Source organism: Podarcis erhardii, assembly GCF_964252035.2.
Source record: "Podarcis erhardii genome assembly, chromosome: 5".
In the NCBI taxonomy this organism is placed as follows: domain Eukaryota; kingdom Metazoa; phylum Chordata; class Lepidosauria; order Squamata; family Lacertidae; genus Podarcis; species Podarcis erhardii.
This window is the reverse complement of record NC_138509.1, coordinates 76894965-76916761: the sequence shown is the minus strand read 5'-3', so window position 1 is coordinate 76916761 and position 21797 is coordinate 76894965. Positions and strand designations below refer to the sequence as shown.

Genomic DNA, 21797 nt, shown 5'->3' with positions numbered 1-21797 from the left:
TGTGTTGTGCCCTAAAATCTATTTGCTGCAATGTGAGTGAATACTTAGGCATTCAACAGTTGAACTAGGTTAAATCTTCAGCAGGTAATATGGTTGATGCCCTCAAGCATTTCTCAAAAGTTGACTTTATTATACTGGCTCACAGCTCCCACTGACTGCAGCCTCTGCACCATTTCTTGCTTGAAAATAACAGAGAACAGCTATGTGACACTCACTATAAACAGGGGGTGGAGACTCCAGATGTTGCTGAACTACTGCTCCATCACCCCTGAGCCCTGCCCATGATGGGAGTCATAGTCCAGCAACACCTGGAAGGCCAGTTTCTCAATTCCTGTTGTAACTACTCGGAGATGGCAAAGTGTCTGTTCATGGAATGCTGCTGCCTGAAAGTGAACACACTTTCTCGCGCCTCCCCCACCCACCCCCCTTTGGATATCCTCTGGGAAGATTGCTTTTGTGGTTCTGTGTTCACAGCAATCCACTACATTTTGGTTCAACTGTAGTTTTTAAACACTCAGTTATGTAGTTCTTTCACAAACAGTATTAAAGTGGAAAACATGTTTTATTAACATCCTTTCAAACTTTCCTATACAAGGCCATATAAAAAAATCTCTGCAGTTTAATTATACAGAAGTGTGGCTACTTTCTACATAGTTACAACTGTATATAATTTATCTTTTTCCATGATATACTGTAAGTAGAATTCTGTTAGATATTTATAAGCACTCATTTTTCAAATCCAATACTTAATTTTTCTATGTGCATAGTTGTAGCAGACTAATGGATCTTCAAATGCTCTGTATAGAGGTATATATCCTTTGAGAATCAATAGCGCACACACAAAATTCCGTATTTCTATATGTGGTGTGGCCTGATGGTGCCTTTCTGCATTGGTCCCCACCCCTGTCTTAAGAATAAACTGAGTTGCTTTTAGCGAAGTGTGCCACATGAATACATTTGTATCCTGATTATTTTCCTCAGGAGATGTTTAAGCCTAAGTGATGCTGAAACTTCTTTCACTACTTCCAGCAGTTCTTGCAAGCACAATAGGATAATGGGAAGGGTAGGCAAATTGCTTTTCTACGGAGATCAAAGCCCATCTCCCTCATCTGTTGGAGAAGCTCTTGATAAATGAATACTAAAACAAGCCTACCTTGTTCTTTCATTGAGTACTAGCTGTTCTAGGAAAAGCCCTCACAGACACATAACCATATACTTTTTTTTGGTTGGATTTGCAGGGTAGAACGTACCATACATGTAATAAATAACGTCGTCAATATAACCTCTGCTTACCAACACACTGTAAGCAAGAAAAAATATTTACTGTCCTGGCTAAACTCCATTTTAACAAGGTGCTGAAATAACATCTCTTTCTGTGTGCATTGTCGTCTCTAGTGATGGGAGTGCCCCATGTTACTCATTACCATTGTGAAGTCCAGTTAAAACGCTTGTCTTCAAAAGACAAATGGGAACAAAACAACAACAACAAAGAAACCTGTAATGAGATTAAACTATATAGAACACTATATGAACAGCTGCTTCTACTGAAGCAACAGCAGGGTCACAATGTGCTTCCCTATGTATGTGTACATAAAAGTAGAGCTCTCTGGACAGAGGAGTTCAGTTAACACCATTTGTTCTGAAGTTCAAACGGTATTTGCCATTCTGTAATCCTGTTCATCATTGGGCTGTAGCTGGACTACTATACTCTCTTCAGTCATTCCATTCTCTGCATCGCTACTGTCGATATCTTCATTGTCGTCGTCATCTTCGTCCTCATAGTCTGAAGACTCGGTCATGTTCGGGTGAGAATAAGACTCTGACAGCGCCCCAAAGGACTGAGTGCTGACAGAAGCAAGCGGCCTAAGCAAAGGAGTGTTCTCGGAGACTTCATTTTCTTCCTGGCTGTCCGTTTCAGAGTCTGAATCTCCCTGGGAAGGGACCACTTTCTGTTTACAGACTGGGCATGTTTTCTTGGTTTTAGTCAACCAGGGATCCACACACTTGCAGTGGTATGCTATTTGAGGGGAAAGAGAGAATCACTTAACTTTATCAGTAGTTTTAGAAAGAGGGTGGTTTATATTTAATGATAAAACATACACAACACTGCCCCCAAACCCCTACCTGTTCTATAGCAGGTAGCTTAGTGGGGTCCACTCCCCCCCCCCCCAAAAAAAATCAACCATGTGCTGCTTAGGTCTTTGCTTAGGTGTTATCCTCAATGGAGGAACAGCAATAGAACATTTGTCAAGCTTCAATTAATTTTGAAAATAAGGGGATAAAGCTGAATATTAGGACATTTGGGTGTTCATCAGTATGCGGATGATACCCAGCTCTACCTCTCTTTTAAATCAGAACCAGTGAAGGCGGTGAAGGTCCTGTGTGAGTGTCTGGAGGCGGTTGGAGGATGGATGGCGGCTAACAGATTGAGGTTGAATCCTGACAAGACAGTACTGTTTTTGGGGGACAGGAGGCGGGCAGGTGTGGAGGATTCCCTGGTCCTGAATGGGGTAACTGTGCCCCTGAAGGACCAGGTGTGCAGCCTGGGAGTCATTTTGGACTCACAGCTGTCCATGGAGGCGCAGGTCAAATCTGTGTCCAGGGCAGCTGTTTACCAGCTCCATGTGGTACGTAGGCTGAGACCCTATCTGCCTGCGGACTGTCTTGCCAGAGTGGTGCATGCTCTGGTTATCTCCCGCTTGGACTACTGCAATGCACTCTATGTGGGGGTACCTTTGAAGGTGACTCAGAAACTACAACTAATCCAGAATGCGGCAGCTAGACTGGTGACTGGGGGCGGCTGCCGAGACCATATAACACCGGTCTTGAAAGACCTACGTTGGCTCCCAGTACGTTTCCAAGCACAATTCAAAGTGTTGGTGCTGACCTTTAAAGCCCTAAACGGCCTCAGTCCAGTATACCTGAAGGAGCGTCTCCACCCCCATCATTCTGCCCGGACGCTGAGCTCCAGCTCCGAGGGCCTTCTGGCGGTTCCCTCATTGCAAGAAGCAAAGCTACAGGGAACCAGGCAGAGGGCCTTATCGGTAGTGGCGCCCGCCCTGTGGAACGCCCTTCCAGCAGATGTCAAAGCGATAAACAACTACCTGACATTCAGAAGACATCTTAAGGCAGCCCTGTTCAGGGAAGTTTTTAACGTGTGATATTTTACTGAATTTTTGGTTTCTATGGAAGCCGCCCAGAGTGGCTGGGGAGGCCCAGCCAGATGGGCGGGGTATAAATTTATTATTATTATTATTATTATTATTATTATTATTATTATTATTTACAAGCAGAAGATTTTGGGTTCAAGTTTTGGCATCAGTGGGTAAGACTGGGAATATCTCATTTCAGAAATTCTGGAGAGCTGCTGCCAGTCAGTGTGGATAATACTGAACTGGATGGACCAAAGGTCTGACTTGGTATAAGCTCCCTTGTACCAAATCAAATAATTGGTCCATCTAGCTCAGCATTGCTGCTACTTTTAGAAGCCCTATAGAAATCCCTGATCCTGTACAGAATTCTAGGTGGCACTGGGTATCAGGAAAATACTTTTGTCGGACTGCTTAAAAGCACAAAGTGCTGTATAACATTAAAAGTGAAAGGGGGCCCTGTCTGCAGCTCTCAATCTAATCAAATGCATGTACTGCCCTCATTTAGATGTATACTTCAGCCTATTACTGAGAAAAGTTATTCTGGATTAAGGCAGACATTACACTGTCAGTCTCTCAGGTAGCAGAATTAATCAGGGAGGGAGCAAATTATGCAAACACCACTTTCTAGCTGCAATCAAGGCATTGATGTGTGTAACACTTCCTAACTTTTAGCTGACCTACCTGTTCAAATAAGTAAGAGTGCATAGATTTCCTCAGATTAGCATTTCCAAATGCAAGTAGGAAATAGCATATTTGAATGTGGCTCTATTCCTATATTAAAAAGAAAGCTCACTAGACAGGACTTCTATCTGGCTATTGCTGTTGGCCATTGTTGTATGCACTCCTTGAATTTGCTACATGACTTTCCTGGCATGCCAGTTTTTTCATAGGAAAGGGTTTTTGACATGGGAGAGCAGTCAAACAGAGCATATGCATGATCTGGCATATGCATTTGGCAGTGGTACAGACTCCAGGGGAGGGGAACCACCTGCTTCTTTGGATAGTGTTGACTGCCATTAGCACTGGGCTGCCTGGAAAAGTTACCATTCCATCTGTGCTTTTGCAGCAGTCTGCTGAACAAATAGAATTTTATTTGTCTGTTATAGTACTTTCAACTATTCTCCTGCTTAACTCCACATACTAAACAACCTGTTGAGTAGATGAAAGTAGGAAGGGGTGGTCCCCCCCCCCCGTTTTATTATTTTCAGAAGTCCCAACAATACCCTTGTATTTCACTGCATCTTGGACAACTAAAAGGATTTGTTAACAAAAACACGGGTTTTGATTTCTTATTCGTTGCATTTTTACATCAAGCCCAAATGAAGTTACTTGCCATGAGAACAAGGAAGGATTCTGAGCTTGTCCCCATCCTCATATTCATCCAGGCAAATGGCACAAACATCATATTCATCTCCTGCAGCAGAAAAAAAATGGAATAAAAGTTGCATTACGAAAGTGGAAACTCAAGTATAAGATAGAAAACTGGCTCTACGGGGAATTTCTCCTCAATCCTGCAAGGCTGTTTTAGAATGCAGGACAATTAATTTGATGAAATGTTGTCTCTTTTGTTTTTATTCTATTATTGTGTCTCATCTATTCTTCATGTTAAGCTATTTAATGCTATTTTCTCACATTCTTACAGGGTCACTTTCCATAACATTTTAAAATACTGCTAAAAGCAGGCTTCTCTCATAGAGTAATACTGAGAATGCTGAACTTTTGCATCGTCCTTGGAACCTCCAGAGAGTGCTGAAATCCCTGTATGAAATGGAGCCACAGCCAGTCAGTATTATAATGAAGCAATGTTTCGAGTGGGTTTAAGGTAGCTTCCAGTGCTGCTACCCCAATTATGGTAAGGTGTAAGAAAAATGGGTGACGATGGGCCCAAAACGCAGTAGAGAATAGTCATAAAGAGAGCCCTGTATTGAGATCTGCATAACACTAGGCTGCAAGGAAACTAGAGCTCTTGTTTCACTAGATGATGTTTCTGAGCTGCCAACAATACCAAAATTATTTCTGATCTTTTCTCAGAAAGAGCAATGTGTATCATTTCTAGTCCTGGAGAGAAACTATAATTGTAGAGAAGTTAAGCAATCTAAGACGTAAAAATATTACAGAATAGTAATTTGTTAATTGTTGGAGTCACGATTCCTAAAATTATTAATAAATAATAACAACATGACTGTGTGTGTGTGTGTGTGTGTGAGAGAGAGAGAGAGAGAGAGAGAGAGAGAGAGAGAGAATAAGTGTGTGTGTATAATATAGACATAAATATAAAAACCAACAATTTGATGAAAATACACAATTTGAAAGGGAAGATACCTATGGGTGAATTTATATTTGCTTGGCTATTAATTTATCAGGTTAGATGATTACCCTTTGGAGTTTACTAATTGTTAATGGGAATCGTTCTGATTCTTTTAACATAGTAAGACCAGGAAGTATGCATCCTTGTACACCAAGCCAGCATTTGTTATAAACATCCAAGCTCAGACACACGTACACAATTCCTCTATATACAATAGTTCTCCTTTCCCTATTTATTTCAACGGATGGGTACCTGACAAATACATGCACAGACTTGTTCAGAAGCTTTGTGTGTGCATCGAAGTGCACACAACACTTTGCATTGGGTGTGGTTTAGTATTTTGCAACGTTTTGTGTAACATGGGATGGAAACGCCAAAGCGCCTTCCAGGAACTTGTCTGGCGATCATATAAGAGTTGCAACTGTATGGTGTGCCGGCACGTACTGCTTCAAAAAAGAGAGCACTGGTTAGAATCAGAATTGTAGAGTTGGGAGGGACCATGAGGCTCATCTAGTACAACCGCCTGCAATGCAAGACTCTTTTGCCCAACGTGGGGCTTGAACCCACAACCCTGAGATGAAGAGTCTCATGTTCCACCAACTAAGCTATCTGAGCAACACAAGCAGGGGCAGCAGCCCCTAGTAAACCTTATATTGCTAAATGCCTGTATAGTTGAAGTGTTTTAAGATACTAACAATGGAAGCCATGAAAATAAAATTACTAAGACTTGAACCATATGAGGAGTTATACAGTATTGTGAAGTCAGGCAGATGGGCCAGTAATGGACAGTAACAGGATAAAGGACAATCCCATTTGAAAGAATAACACAAGTTCTAAATGACAGAATTGTACTTATATTACTTTAGTTTATAATAACACAAACTGTACACAAATCACTGTTTTCCTCTTTGTCAGCATCCTTAATATGACTTCCATGATAAACTATGTTCAACATTTCTTCTGATTTAACTATACCAGTTAAACCAGTTATATGAACATACGGAATTCTTCCCAATCTTGCCACATAAGGTTTACTTAGCGTAGAATTTTCAGCCTACCCTAGGCACCTTCAAACACCACCTTCTCCTAAAATTAGTTGTAGGTCTCAAAACCATGAATCCCCTCAGAATGGCTTCCCTATTGAATCCAACAGACATGATCAGCGTGTCTCTTCTTTTACTTCTACAGACAGAGCCTTCTGTTAAAAAGGTGGGCATGCGATGGAGACACCTGGTGCAGAACTCAGCAGCCAGGCTGCTCACTGAGACAAAACTGCCTAGCACTTAACGCCAATCCCGGCCCGAATGCACTGCCTACCAAACTGGTTTCTAGACCAAAGTCAAAGTACTACTGGCTTTGGCTTATAAAACCTTCTGTAGCTCAGGAGCCTAACACTTCAGGGACTGCCTCTCAACACATGAACCAACCCAGAACCTGCGTTCTTTACCTGAGACCCTTCTCAAAGTGCTCACTCCAAGCGAGGCACAGAGGATGGCAACACAAAAATGGGTCTCTCAGCTTACTGAATGCTCTCCCCAAGAAGGCCCACCTGGTACCATCACTATGTGTTTTTAGGTGCCAGGCAAAACATTCTTATTATCCCAGACCTCTGTATCTTAATTTTTCCATATTACTTGTGTATTTTAAGTTGTTTTATCCTTGTTTTTAGTGTTCATTTTTTTGCAAGTCTCTGAGTTTCAAAAAAAGCAACTAACAACAGCAATGGCAGTCTCTACAAACACTTCACAAGCTCTGTCGACAGGAAAAGCTGGCTTCAACAGAAAATGCCTGACCAAGTCTTCAGGCTCTACATCCTAAATGCTAAGAAATGCATCACATATAATAAAAGAAAGGTCTGATTCTCTTCCCTTATTACTGTGAGACAGGTGTAAGGCCATCCCTGCACAATACCCCTCATGCCAAATGCAAGCTACCAAGAACAGCCAAGAACTGTTGGCTCAGAATTAAAGTAAAAATCCAGCGAAGGAATAACTGGATCCCTCTCCCTTTCTAAAAAGTTTGACTAATTAGCCTCATCTGAATGCAAGGAATCACACAATGCTTTTTCGGCAAGCAGAGTAGGCTGCAGTTGAAAGAAAACCCAGGAATGCCTAATACCAAGATTACAATCCTCTGGAGCTGCTGCTTTATTTCCTATCCAAATAAGTACTAGGAAAGCCCTGAAAGGTTAATCCTTTAGCATCAACAGGGCTGAAGCTGTTGTTATTGGTGCTAATGGATTTTGCATTACTGTCCTGGGAAATCTTATCTAGCAACAATCAAGCCATTTTTATTCCTCTCTTGCCAAATCTGACAAAGAGCCAATATGGGTCTAGAGTTGGCCATCACACAAGTTTCCCTCTGTAGGCAACACCAGGGATAACTCAGGCTTGCTCTGTCTAGACGCCAGCATACTCAGAGCTACCACATTGTTTAAAGGAGCTTTGAAGAATAATGAAGACTGAAATGTGCCCTATTCCCCACCTCCCCCAACAGGCTTAGAGCTTTTTCCTTGGGTCTTCCTACGGGAAGGTGACACAGTTTTATATGCAACTTAGCAAATGGCATTAACAACCAGTGAAATACTAGCTTCTATCTTGATGCTTTTGAACTAAAGCAGTTTGAGCGGGGAGGGGGGTCACACTAAAGATGGCTGTTTTCCAAAATATCTATAAGAAACCTTGCACACACTGAAAAGTGGCAAGAAATATGTCTGCCTGTACATACAAAAAAGTTGTGTTCCTTAACAACATGCACGGGGGGGGGGCAGGGGTATGGCTCACTCAAGCACAAGCAAATATGCAAGGAGAAGCAGGGAGGAAGGGCACTGCCAAGTCTTAATAGTTTTGAGGGCGAAGGTCTATAGCAGGAAGCCTCCTCCACCCCGGAGACTCTGCCATTTAGAAGCCAACTCAATCCATGTTCTATTTTTTGTTGCCCTTTTCTTCACATTTTCCAGCTCTTCAGTATCCTTTTTGATGTACACGACCAGAATGCTACCCAGTATTGCAGCTCAACCATAGATTTGAGTAACAGAATTATGCTACTGGAAGTTCTATTCTCAATCTCTTTCCTAATGATGCCTCACAGGGAATTTTCTTTTTCACAGCTGTTGCACATTTGTTGCAGCGAGCAATCTACTACAATTCCAAGGTCTCATTCCTGCTCAGTAATGGTCAATTCAGGCCCCATTAGCATTTCCTTGAAGTTATGATTTTTTGCCCCAATGTACATCACTTAACCATTGCTTTTTCTGAATTGCATTTGTGATTTTAATGCCCATTTCAACCAATTTGGAGAGATCCTTTTGGAGTTCCTTGCAATCATCCCCCCCCCCTTTATCACCTTTAACAATATGGTGTCATCAGCAAGCTTGGCCACCTTACAGATCACTTCTAACTCCAGACTATTTATGAACAAGTTAAAAAGCAGAGGTTCCTAAACTGATTTTTGGACGAACCCACGTCTTACATCCCTCTGTTGTAAGAACTGTCCATTTCTGCTCTCTGCTTCTTGCTCTTCAAGAAGTTACTGATCCATAACTCCTAAGCTCACTTAGGAATCTTTGTTGAGAGACTGTATAGAAAGCATATTGAGATTCTTAAGTATACATGCGCTTATTGACATTCTCAAATAACTCTTAAGAGGCTGGTTAGATGGGTCTTATTCTTGCAGAAGCCATGCTGGAATTGCCCAGTGTATTAATTTAGTAGATGTTTGGTCCCTGTGTTCTAGATGATGAATTATATGAAATAATAAATGCATGTATTCTGCACCTCTAACCTGGCAGATTAGGGAAATATAAAGTATGCAACCATTATTTGAGAAGTAATGGCCACCATGTGATTGTAAAAGTATGCACTGGTTATAGGAGATGGGGAATTAATGCCAGCAAATGGGATGAATGCTGAATCTGAGATGAAACCTTTAACATCTGATTTCACAGAACTTTGCACACAAGCACATTACATTAGAAAGACAAGACTACATTTATCAAAATATGACTTCCATATATATATATGCTTTGATTTGTAAAACGAATTAATGAATGTGGCGGTCTACTAAGACCCATACCAAATCGTGCCATTTGAGAACTGCTGGTCTAAGTGGAGATCTACTCTATTTTTCACACACACTCTCTACTCATTTCACCCTCAGGAAGTTAACATTTCAGACTGAAAAATATATTTGTGGTTTCTCTGGCTTTTACCATGATGGAAAAGAGTCCCCCCCCCCCCAAGATGCTCTTCCAAACCTGTGAAAGACTGAATGATTTGAGTTAGCTGTGATTCTGCCTATCATGGAAGACCAGAATGAAGAGCTCTATGCCACTGTCTCCATCAATAATAGATTCAATACAGCACCTACTCAGTTGATTCCACAAAGGCCCCTTGATCAAATATTTATCACTTTTCCAGCGGTTTGTACAGTTAAACAATAATTTGGCAGTGTGTTTGAGTATAAATGGACTGCACCTTAAATGCCACACATTGGAGAGCTCCAGTGTAATTAATTAGCATTGGCAGTTAGTAATAGCCTTTACAATAAAAAAAAATGTAGTTGTTTACAAGAGTTCAGGAAAAGATGAGCAAGGGAAAGCAACAGAATAATCCAAAAGCTTTCCTTGGAGTTACGGAAGATTTCTGGGTTGTCGTCTTGCCTCCAAAGAACACAAAATATCAGTGTTGTAAAGCCTAGTCTATTTGCTGTTTTAAATCAATTGGCATTGGAATTTAATTTTTTTTATAGTAATTTGGAATGTGCTTTCCATTAGAAGAGTGCAAATATTCAAATAAAGTGGAAACAAATAAAAATAGGATGTGCCTGAGGACTTTCAGCTGGCACCCATCTCAGAAGCCTGTGGCTGTGTTCATGGGGACAGCTAATACAGCAGCTTATATGTGCCTGAAATTAGTACATAGAACAAGAACTGCCTGGAATCTAGCCATTAACTTGTGGCAAACCTGTCACCATGACAGGAGCACTACTCTTGTCAATGGTTAGACAGGGAAGAGAGTTGTGCCCTCCAAATACCCTCGCAGCAGCTCTGGCTGTTTAGGGCTAAACGAGATGTGACATTGGGAAGTGTGTCATGGGATCTCCTGCAATTGTTATTTTTTTAAGTTTAAAGGTCACCTGATCAGGACTGCAGCACCAGGAGGGGTATGTAACACATTATTCTATGCCACTTTTCTGATTAAAATCACAACACTCCAAAGCTACTACTTGCCATGTAGGGCAAAACACGCAAGTATTTACAGCGCTAGTAACACGTCAGCGTTTGCCCTGTAGAGAGAAAAATACCATATGGGCACCTGTGTGGCAAGTAACTTTGTCAGACTATTTTCATCAGAGGAGATGGGAGAAATATTCTCTCCCCCCGCCCCAAAGGCTGAGCATTTGCAGTGTGCCCCTCCATTAAGCCCCATGGATGTTATTCTTCAGAAGTGCTTAGGAGAATGTGTTTCTTCCACGATAAGTAGTGTTATTCCACTCATATTTCAAGTGTTCATATGTGTGCCTCCGGCAATATAAAGTACTAGACAGATTTTTTAACTTGAAGAGCCTTACACCTTGTCTTCCTTCCCCCATTGCTTTCCTCCTCAGTCAGTTCTTAGGCAAAGGGTTGACTTCCTATTCTAAGCACCCAGCAACAGCTTTAAAGATTTAACAGACTTGCCTGGCTGTCAAAATCAGCACTTACTCTAGAACTCAATTCCATATATAGACCTTCTACAGTTATATGTGCAAACTCGTGACAGCAGTTTGAGTTTTTTTCTACAATCAAGTGACATATAAATTTTGTGAAATAAATAAATAAATAAATAAACAAACAAACAAACATACGGTACACTTCTCAGAAAGAGGAATCTTTCATCTCCATGCCTCCCAAATTTTGGAAAAGCTATGTTCTCGTGACATTTCTATACCACTTCACATTTTGAGGTACCTCCACATGGCAGCAAACACATGCAAGGTGACTCTAGTTGTCAGATCTCTGCTAATGAAGGTGGTCAATTAAAAACTGGCAATACCTTAGGAGCAAAGGTTTGATCAGAGCAGTCTCCAGGTTTGAGGGGACCCTCAGCATGGGGCTCCCTATGTCAATGTGGCCTCCTGAACATCAGTGGGTGACCCTGCTCCTATTCATTTCCACCATGACACAGTGGCAGATGGGCAGGCATATAAATGAGAGGACAATGACTGCACTCCTCTCAGCTAAGGCAAGCTGCCATTATCAGCACCCACAATGCCCTGCAGTGAAATAGCATTATGGCGGGCAACTTTGAGCAATTGCAGTGGGGGCTGACTGGAAAACAAGGCCTGGGTCAGCAGAGGTCAGCCTCAGCGATGGTCCAAACATGCCACCTGCTGACATCAGCCTTGGGTATGATATTGTGGCCTATTAGATCTCTTCCACTTTTATGAAGCAAAGCAAAAAGCAACATGCTTACTAAACACATACATGGATACCATAATTCTACCACACCCCTCCCAGGCTCCATAAGCAAGGCATACTGGCAAACCCAGTAAAATAACATGCAATACGACAAGAAGAAAATAATGCTCCTTGCATATGTCCTCTTTAATTCATCTCCATCAGAAATCCTTATTAGGAAAAGAAATTAACACTCCTTTCTATTAAATTTTAAGCCCGAGAAACAAAAATATTCAGCAAATATCAGCCTCATTAATTTTTTTATGAGAAACTAACTTTGTATATGACACTGTGCACTCTTTTCAGCGGAACATCTGCTTTGCAATAATGGAAGACGGCAATCAAGGGCGAACAGCAAATAGGGTGCAGCTCTGCCCCGAAATCCAAGCCCATGTGTAAGCCTCATATATTCTTCATGTTGCCAATGCCAATGTTGTAGTTATCTTAATGTCAGTGAAAATCTCCCCCTCAGTTGTTTGCATGCTACAGGTTAAGGATGAAAGTCCAATGAATTAGGCAAACATGTAGAGCAAAAACATGGGCAAAAAGATACATACTCTTCCTCCCCAAGAACTGAAGGGCTTCATATTGGTTCAATGAATGTTGGAGTTGGGGAAAGGGTTGCAGATTGTGCCTGACTAATACAGTCATCACAGTCGTAATGGAAAGGAGAGACTGAAGGGAAACATGAGCCAATTCAAGCATAAGCCTTCAGTTCTTGACTTAATAACTGATTTGTAAAACACATACAACAGTGTGTATACAATGATTAAACAGATTTCCTTTTTTCAAAAGCAAAAAACCAAGACTCTCGTGTCCTCATGTGTCCAAACTATTAGGCTACATTAGCAGTCAGGTCATACTGCAACTGGCTCACACGCAAATAACTGCTTATGCAAGCTACTCATGCAAACAATGCTCTGTGGGAGTCTGGGACTCGCAAGCGATCATGGCCGTGCTGTTGTAAGTCACAGACTCACGGAAGAGGAACCGAAATCACACAAAAGTTTCCTTTTTTAATACCACACTGCTCATGTCTTACTCGGCTACAAGTGATCACCAAAGAAGCTCATGTGAATAGGCTACTTGCACAAGTTTTAATTTTAATTTTTTAATTAGTTTTAAAATACACAACACTGATCTGCAACCAACGAACTTGCCCAACCCACATAAACCAGTTGCTAGTACTAAGGTGATAATTATGTTATTCTTTCCTTTCCCCTCCCAACAGTAATGCAACATAATGTGTAAGTACAGTCCAGGAGACTCCAGAGGTGATTCAATCTGTCTATACAGATGATCAGGAGCACAATTAGTATATACAAAATCCTGAAGATCATATTTGTAAAGATGCAGCTGGCAGAGTGTTTTTCAACCTTGTGCCATTGCATTTCCACCACATAGCATAAAACTTTTTGTCTCCTGCCCCAGTTGCTTATTTCTACTATGGTATATGCTAGACACCATTGCCACCACTTACAAAAACCTTAGTAAGTCCTTCATTCTAATGCCCTCATTTAGCGCTGTGGTCTAAACCACCAAGCCTCTTAGGCTTGCCAACTAGAAGGCTGGTGGTTTGAATCCATTGGTGGTAAGCTCCCATTGCTCTGTCCCAGCTCCTGCCAACCTAGTAGGTCAAAAGCATGCCAGTGCAAATAGATAAATAGGTTCTGCTGTGGTGGGAAGGTGAACAGTGTTTCTGTGTGCTTTGGCACTCGTCACAGTCCTCTGTGCGCCAGTAGTAGTTTAGTCATGCTGGCCACATGGCCCAGAAAGCTGTCTGTGGACAAACGCCAGCTCCCTCATCCAGAAGCGAGATGAGCGCCACACCTCATAGTTGCCTTTGACTGGACTTAACCGTCCAGGGGTCCTTTACCTTTACCAATATGAATAACAGGGATAGTTGCACTGTAATGTCTATTGGTTCATGTAGTAATTTAGCATTTCAACATGCAGTGCCCTCAAAAATTGCACCCTGTACAATTTTTTAAAAAGTATAGCCTGCTTTTTTCCACAGTGGAACTTGGTTATTGTTAGTTAATGAACAGATTTAGCCAACTCCAGCAATATATGACCTGGTTCAGTAGTAATAACCTATACACTATTGCCAGCTCAACTACACAGAGATCTTTTCCAGTCCTGAGTGTCTTAACCAGAGAAGCTGGGGACAGAACACAATGTCTTTGTAACATCAAGTATGTGATGCCATTCAATCTACATCAAACCTGCTCCGGTTTGAAAACTCAATGTAGAGTTCTTCATTGCAATCCTATACCGGTTTGCACAGAAGCAAGCCCCACTGAATTCAATGGGACTTACTCCATGGTAAATATGCAGCCTTGGCAAAATTAGCCCATGTCATCTGTAGCTCTAAAATGGCGTAGATTATTCAATCAATTCTAAAAAGCCACACTTACCTTTCTTGAACTTATGTACCGGAAGCTTCTTAAGCTGATCTTTTTGAAGCCGATTCCTTCTTGCTCTGTGTCTGTCCTGGACAAATTTCGTGATCTTGAAAGAGACAGAAATAGAAGACAGAAACTTTTAAGAGTAATACACCACACAACTCAAGTCTCCTTTCATTCTGAGAACAGTTGTTCAAAAGAAGAAAGACAAAATCAGCCACACAGAAAACATGACTCAATAGTGGGAATGAAAAACCTATGTACATATCCTTATCCCGCACACCAACACCTCCACAAGGTTATATTGCTTCATCTTCTCTGAAGTCATCATAGTGGCCACTACTCAAGGCTACTATAAGACCAAAGCAGCTCTAGTATAGCTATTGGACAAGTGACAAGCTCTAAAGAAGTCTACCTAGTGCATTTAGAAGAACCAACAGGGTCACGCTCCCCAGTCTCCCTCCTACCATCAGGCGACCAAAGCAATCTCTGGAACAAACCCAGGCTTGAAACCTGATTGACACAGATCTACACAATTACTATAATTTGAGAGTTAGGGGGTTGTACAGCAACCATCTGCTCAAGCACCTTGCCTAGTGAATGGTTCTTACCCACTAGCCAAGCTGTTACAATCTTTTATGCCCAGGGATGACTTTTCCAGGAGTGTTTGCACTCCTACCTCCTTTAATGCAGGTGGGACTGACCCGCCTCCCTCAAAACAAAGCATTTATTTCTTGAACCAAGCTGGTCAGCTCTTACCTACACAATGTCATGTAGGAAAGATCTAACTTTGCCCATATCCTCAGGCCTCAACAAAATAATCCATCAGAACCAGATGCTCTGTGGATAAATCACAGACTGAACTGCCTCAATAGTGGCTTCCAGGCTGCGGCTGATGTGAGCAATTCCACCCTCAAAGTGCATATCCTATGAGGAGTCTTTCACTTCTTCTGCTGGGTCAAAATGCTGGTGTTGTGTAGTGGTTACAATGTCAAACTAAGACCTGAGAAAGCAAGGTTCAAATCTCCACTAGGCTATCTGGGTGATGTTCGGCAACTCACTCTCAGCCTAACTTACATCACAGGGTTGTTGTGGGGATTAAAAGGGGTGGGGGGAGAAACCATGTACAACACCTTGAGCTCCCTAGATAAAATGGTGGGATAGAAATGCATTTTTTTAAAAACAAAAAAAAGAGGAAGGACCTAAAGCCACTAAGAAAAGCTCAGCTGGACAGAACTATGAAGATGAAATGGCAATAGAGAAATAATGACCCTTCACCATCATCACTGCCACAGAGCAGGTTCAATAAACAGCTCTCACCTGTGTTCCATCAGATTCATTGCAAGTTTGTATTCAAGCCATCTCCCCATCTGCTTTATAGCCTTTAGCTATGGTTGCAGGAAAATAGAGCCACTGTGCTGTGGCCAGATGCGACAAATGACTCTGTTGCTCCCATGTGTTTAGAGTTGCTATGCGCTGAGTTTTTAAGTGGCTACTTATACTGAAAATGAGAATGTGTACCCATCCTTTGTGGAAAGATGCCAAAGAGGAGGCTGGGAAACTGCCCTTCTCTGCTACATCTCATGCTCTGGGCTCAATTGTGGCCATGGAAAAAAGTTGGGAGATGGAGCCTGCATAATCTTTACTGAAAGTTCAACCCTGGGTTTATCATCTTTGGGTATCACCTCCTCTTGCTTTGCCTCTTTTCTACGATTCAGATTGATACGTACATTAGACAAACTAGACATAGCTGTGTATTCCACAGAAACATTCTCCAGAGGTTTGCAATTCAGTGTCTTCCTTTAATTGTACATACAATAAGCTTATCAAAGGCAGCGTCCCCAGGGTTACAATTGTTTTTAAATAACATGTGGTGCTTCTTCCATAGGGAGTTTGAATTCCATTGTATTTGACCAGTTGTCTCCTAGCAGCTCTATTCTATGTTCTATGGTGTTACTCTTTGAGGCCAGCATTGTTTCTGGTTGTTGTTCTTTAATGTATGATAGAAGAACTGAAAGTGTAATTTCTAAAGTAAAAACATCTTTGTCCATTCAACTTCAGATGGCCAGCTCTGCTTCAAGAAATCCTCAGAAAGTTGAGGATTGTGTTTATCGCTTACATCCAGTACACTCCCACCACTGGTTTGGGAAGTGGTGGACACATGACGTTAGCCACAATCCAAATCTATCCTGTTGTTTCTTATTAAATACTGTATTTTGATGTGTGTTTTTCCCAACCCAGCTTTGATCTGAATTGAAAAAAAAGAATGACCTAGCTGCATTTTAAGCGAGTAAATGAGTACACAGCCTACTTTTTTTCCTTTTATAGATGAAATAAATTTTTAAAAAAGTAACTATGACATTGTAAAATCAGAAACGGAAGATCTAAAGTGTGTTCCTTTGTACAAGCAGATGTTTACCCCAATGAAATGAACAAGAACCCATGCATGGGCTACATATATGTGTGAGCATCTGCACTCACATAATTCTCTTAACTGGGGATATGTTGTTTAGGCTTCTTAAAAACCTATTTGTTTCTAGCATTTCGCTGTTATTCTGGCATTAATTTCTAAGCTACCCCAGCAAGGCCCAAAAGGCAAGGATTTTTTACATTGTTTTTAAAATCAAGGCATCACATGAGCATCTAACAAGAGCTGCAAGCACTTTAGGGACCACATGCAGCTTCTTTGGAAATTCTCTTTTGATGAAGGACTATTAGGAGAGTTGTAAAGGTTCCTTCTTTTTTTTCAAAATTACATACAAGGAAGACACTGAACCTGCAAGGAATCAATCTAATTAAAGCTGCTGTGTCTTCAACATAACAGCAGTACTCAGAAAAAAATCACTGGGTGTAGCCTAAAACATGGTATCTTCAAAGAATTTTATAAAAAAAAAGTTAGGTCTAAAATGAGTAAAAGAGTTTTGTCTCTGGAGCATCTGCTGTCATCTCATCCATGAAACTTGCAAATCAAGCATGGCATCAAAGTAACATGCTTGTGTCAACTGTGATGCAGAAAACTATCAATTTCACCTGTAGCATAAAATAATACAACTCCAACTGGCTTTATGGAGGGATTGCCTCAGCAGTCAGATCCCTCAGCAGTGATGTCAACGGATGGGCAGGTAGGTGTAGTTCGGGGGAAAATTCCTTGTGGGCCAAAGTGCACCCACTGATGGGTCATGACAGGCCCATGTGCTGGAGGTTCTCCATTTCTGCTCTACAGGATCAACTGCAATAACAATCCCTAAGTTCTAGAAGCTCACATGTCCTTGTTGTTCTGGGTCTCTAATTCTTTAACATTTTAATTTACCTATGTATGAACTTCCTCCAACCTACAGAGTCCCCCAAGTAAATCATTACTTTATTCTGGAGCAGCACTGTTTCACTTCCAAACTGATAAGCACTGAGTGGTGGGAGCGACAGCGTTGAATTTTGAGAAAAGCACCATTTAAACTTTCAGTAAGAAGGAAAGAAGGACATGCACTTTTGATCTCTTGTGGGCACCGAAGCAGATGCGCACAAAGAACCTCCAGACCCACACCAGCTTCCCTTTTCATATCGACAGATGCAGAACTTCATGTCTGCAGCTCGTTGCATACATATGAATACCCATTCCCACAGAATCTCTTATTGAACTGGTGTATACATGTCGGGGATCTCAATTGGCTGACAGCTTCAAAGCCATTTTTGGATATTTCTTAGTGTAGGTCTTAAGAGCTTTAGTGTGCACAACACCATAAAGTCTGATTTCATTTTTAAAAAGAAGAAGCACCCTATCAAGTAAGTCGTAGGCTAAACTGATTCCAGCAATATAACAGCAGTATGTTTATATCACTTGAGGAAGGGGAGCAGGAGAGAAGGTAATACTTACCATAAAAATAACAATAAGGATGAGACAGATTCCCACAATAATTAGGAATGGTATTAGGTAGTACTCCAAAGGAAGGCTGAACTCTGGGATTAACAGAATATGGCCTCTGTTAAAGGGGAAAAAAGGAGGATTGATTATGAAATTCATGTTAAGGTATCTGAATATAAATCACTCTTGCATATGTCCTATACCCACATTCTTCCCCTGACAAAAAAGGTTGTATTTAAAAATCCATATAAAGTTTGAAAAATCACTAGATAACAGTTCACAAACAACTAAAATAAAAGTAAATCTTTGCATACCCTTTCTCATAGGTGAATTCTTTAAGAGACTTAGCTGATGTTTCACCAATAAAGACAGATGGAATGTCAATCTTCTTTAAAACTTCAACTGTTCAACGAGAGAGAACAGAAAGGGAGAAAAGATGAGCAACAATATACAATTTATGAGTGCTGTATACTACTATATATGGGTATAATACTAGTGATAATTGGTGAATATAAGCAAATCACTGTGCAAAGGCACCTTTAATAAAATACCGTATTTTTTGCTACATAGGATGCACTCCCCCCCCCCCTAAAAAGTAAGGGGAAATGACTGTGCGTCCTATGGAGCGAAGCCAGCAAGAACCGCTGCTGCTGACATGCTCTGCGCAGCTCTTCCGGCTCATTGTAAAGCCAGAAAGAGCCACTGCTGCTGACCTGAGCCAGGGAGGAGCAAGGGAAGGGGATTCCGTCCGTCCCTCCCTCCTTCATGGCTCGCTTTGAAGCAGCAAAGTGGGAGGGGAGCCACTTTCACCCGTGTAAGCAGCTCCTCTCCCACTTTCCTGCTTCAAAGCAACCACGGAGGAGGGAAGGAAGGGGACCATGGATCCTCCACTGCTTGCAGCTGCAGCGGATTCCCTCCTCCTGGGCTCCCTTTGAAGCAGCAAAGTGGGAGGAGGGCAGCTTACACTCATGTAAGCAGCTCCTCTCCCACTTTCCTGCTTCAAGGCAACCACGGAGGAGGGAAGGAAGGGCATCCATGCAGCGGATTCCCTCCTCCCGGGCTCCCTTTGAAGCAGCAAAGTGGGAGGGGAGCAGCTTACACTCGTGTAAGCAGCTCCTCTCCCACTTTCCTGCTTCAAAGCAACTATGGAGGAGGGAAGGAAGGGGACCATGGATCCTCTGCTAGCGAAGGCAGCGGATTCCCTCCTCCCGGGCTCCCTTTGAAGCAGCTTACTCGTGTAAGCAGCTCCTCTCCCACTTTCCTGCTTCAAAGTGGAGGGAATCCATTGCAGTTGCGAGCAGAGGATCCATGGCTCCGCTTCCTTCCCTCCTCCGTGGCTTGCTTCGAAGCAGGGTGCGGGGGTGCAGGGGGGAAAGAGGGCAGGAAATAGATGCCGGGCAGGAAGACACAACCACACTTTGACCACTGGAAAGTCCACCTCAGCCTCCCCAGATTTCCACTGAGACGGCCAGGCTAATCTCAATGGCCATAAGTCAGGCTCAGCATTATTAACTGAACTTAGATAAGCCATGGTTCCCCTTCCTATCCTCCTCTGCGGCTCAATTTAAAGCAGCAAAGCGGACAGGAGCCGCCCGCTTTGCTGCTTTAAATAGTTTAGTGCAACATTTGATTCAGAATATTTTTTTCGTGTTTTCCTCCTCTAAAAACTAGGTGCGCCCTATGGTCAGGTGCACCCTATGGAGTGAAAAATACGGTAATTGTTCAGGTACTTTTTGCGTGGGTGTGCTGTGAAAAATCCATTTCCTTCAATAGTATTTCACATGGACACAGTAACATGTAAATGATCCTTACCCCGCATGACCACATAATAAGAATGTGTCCCTCTGTGGTCTGGAATATCCTAGCAATAGCCTGCATACAACTGTGCCTTGCAGTGGGTAATGAACACCCAGGTGCAATTGCTTCTGTGTGAACAGCCACAATAAGAAAGAACTTTCTGGTGGTGTGCAAGTAGGTAAAGTAATTTCTGAGCTCGATCAAAAGTGACTCCAAGTGTGATGGGAGATGCAGCAAGGAGGGGCTGCACAACAAACATGTCTCTCATGTTTCCTACTCCACACCACCTCTGTTACGTGTGAAATAGTGTGCTTTCATATCTTGCAAAAAGCTCTAATGTCAAGTGCAAATACAAGTCTGCTGCTCACAACTGCTTTTCTTGTTCCTATGCAGCCATTTTCCAATCACTTACAAAACCACATTTTAGGAATGCAAGATTTGATGACGTGATACACCAAAAGCAGAGTTACAATCTAAGACGGAGTATCTTGTTCGTCCCTTGCTTCAATACTTCCAAATACAAACACAGTTGGGAGTGGTCATAAGAGATTTTAGAGCAAGGTGTCCAATGATACTCAACTCTTAATTCTCTGTAACATCCGAACTGGAAATGGCTGCCGAATACTGGACTGGTGTCTGGATGCAGTGGTAGGCTGAATGAGTCTGAATCCTGGCAAGACGGAGGTTCTGTGGCCAAGTGGTTCCCAGGTTTCTAAGATTTGCTCATTTTATTATGTCCGTTACAGGCTATGCTAGTATGCCCTCTAGTGGTATTGCTAGTTGACTTACACCAGCTGTATGTACCTGCTCTGCAAGCTCATGGGCTTATAAGAGCAAAAGTATTGATCACTGCATAATGAAAGAGCATTAAATCTGCATTTATAGCAGCGTGTCAGGGTGTGAGAAGTTCTAGTATTTGACAGAACCCCAGTTACAAGGACTATTGATGGAAATGTGGGTGTCCTTTATGACCTTCACTAAAGCAAAACAGAACTGACATTCCAGGCCTAAAAGTTTTAGCAGCATTTTTATTATGCATCTGCTGGAGCACTTTGGCTGTGTAAAATGCTTGGTATTTGGCTTTGACAAGTTACTGTCTCCGAACTAGCCTTCTTACTGCAAAAGCTGGATTCCACACTTTACACGTTTGTACTCTACAACCACCACTACTTTTAAGAAATTCATGTCAATTAGTTCCCTCCACCCCGTTGAATTTTATTGTGATTTTAAAAAACCACTCAGAACAAAACAAAAAAAGTTTTAAAAACATGAAAGGAGGAAAATAAGTTATGGAAAATGGCCCTCAGGAGAACACAGCACTATAAAGAGTATTGCAATAAAAATAGCATATGGTATATATATATATATCTTTGGCATTTATATACCACTCCGTCTATTATGCCCTCTTGTCATACTGTTATATCTTGACCACCTTTACTGATTTCAGTCCTTTTTAAGGAGGAGGACTAAACGTCTGACAGGCTTACAATCTTCAAAACATTAGCAGGCCCGAAAATGTTCCTTCAACTGGCTGAGTTGGAAGTAAATGAATGGGAGAATGTCATCAAGCAAGATACCTGTACTTACTGTCTTGAGATCCCATGCTAATGAGGTCATCGGAATCAACATTGTGAACTATGGCTGCCTTATAGCCAGCTCTTTGTGCGTTCAGAACCTGTGAGCCAAACAAAATGCCTGTCAACAAAAAAACTGCACAGAACTGAGAAAATAACTCAGAACATTTTGTGCATAAGAGCATTAGCAAATTTTAAAGATATTAGCAAGTTCCCTTTCATTCATGCAGTATTCAAATTGCTACACAAAATATATCCATATA

At 41.8% G+C, this 21797-nt stretch overlaps 1 protein-coding gene across 5 annotated transcripts in view; it reads right to left on the bottom strand.

Annotated features, from left to right (window-relative positions):
• Positions 1–543: 543 nt before the first annotated feature.
• Positions 544–21797, bottom strand: part of RNF13 (ring finger protein 13) — a 57027-nt gene continuing 35773 nt past the window's right edge. For all 5 annotated transcript variants that reach the window (XM_081862686.1, XM_081862688.1, XM_081862687.1 and 2 more), the window contains exons 5-10: positions 21548–21635; positions 18478–18565; positions 18176–18281; positions 14317–14410; positions 4486–4566; positions 544–2017 (exon numbers count right to left, since the gene is read on the bottom strand). In XM_081862686.1, the coding sequence (XP_081718812.1) occupies positions 1647–2017; positions 4486–4566; positions 14317–14410; positions 18176–18281; positions 18478–18565; positions 21548–21635 (828 nt within the window). In that variant the 3' untranslated portion in view covers positions 544–1646. The remainder of the gene's footprint in view (positions 2018–4485; positions 4567–14316; positions 14411–18175; positions 18282–18477; positions 18566–21547; positions 21636–21797) is intronic.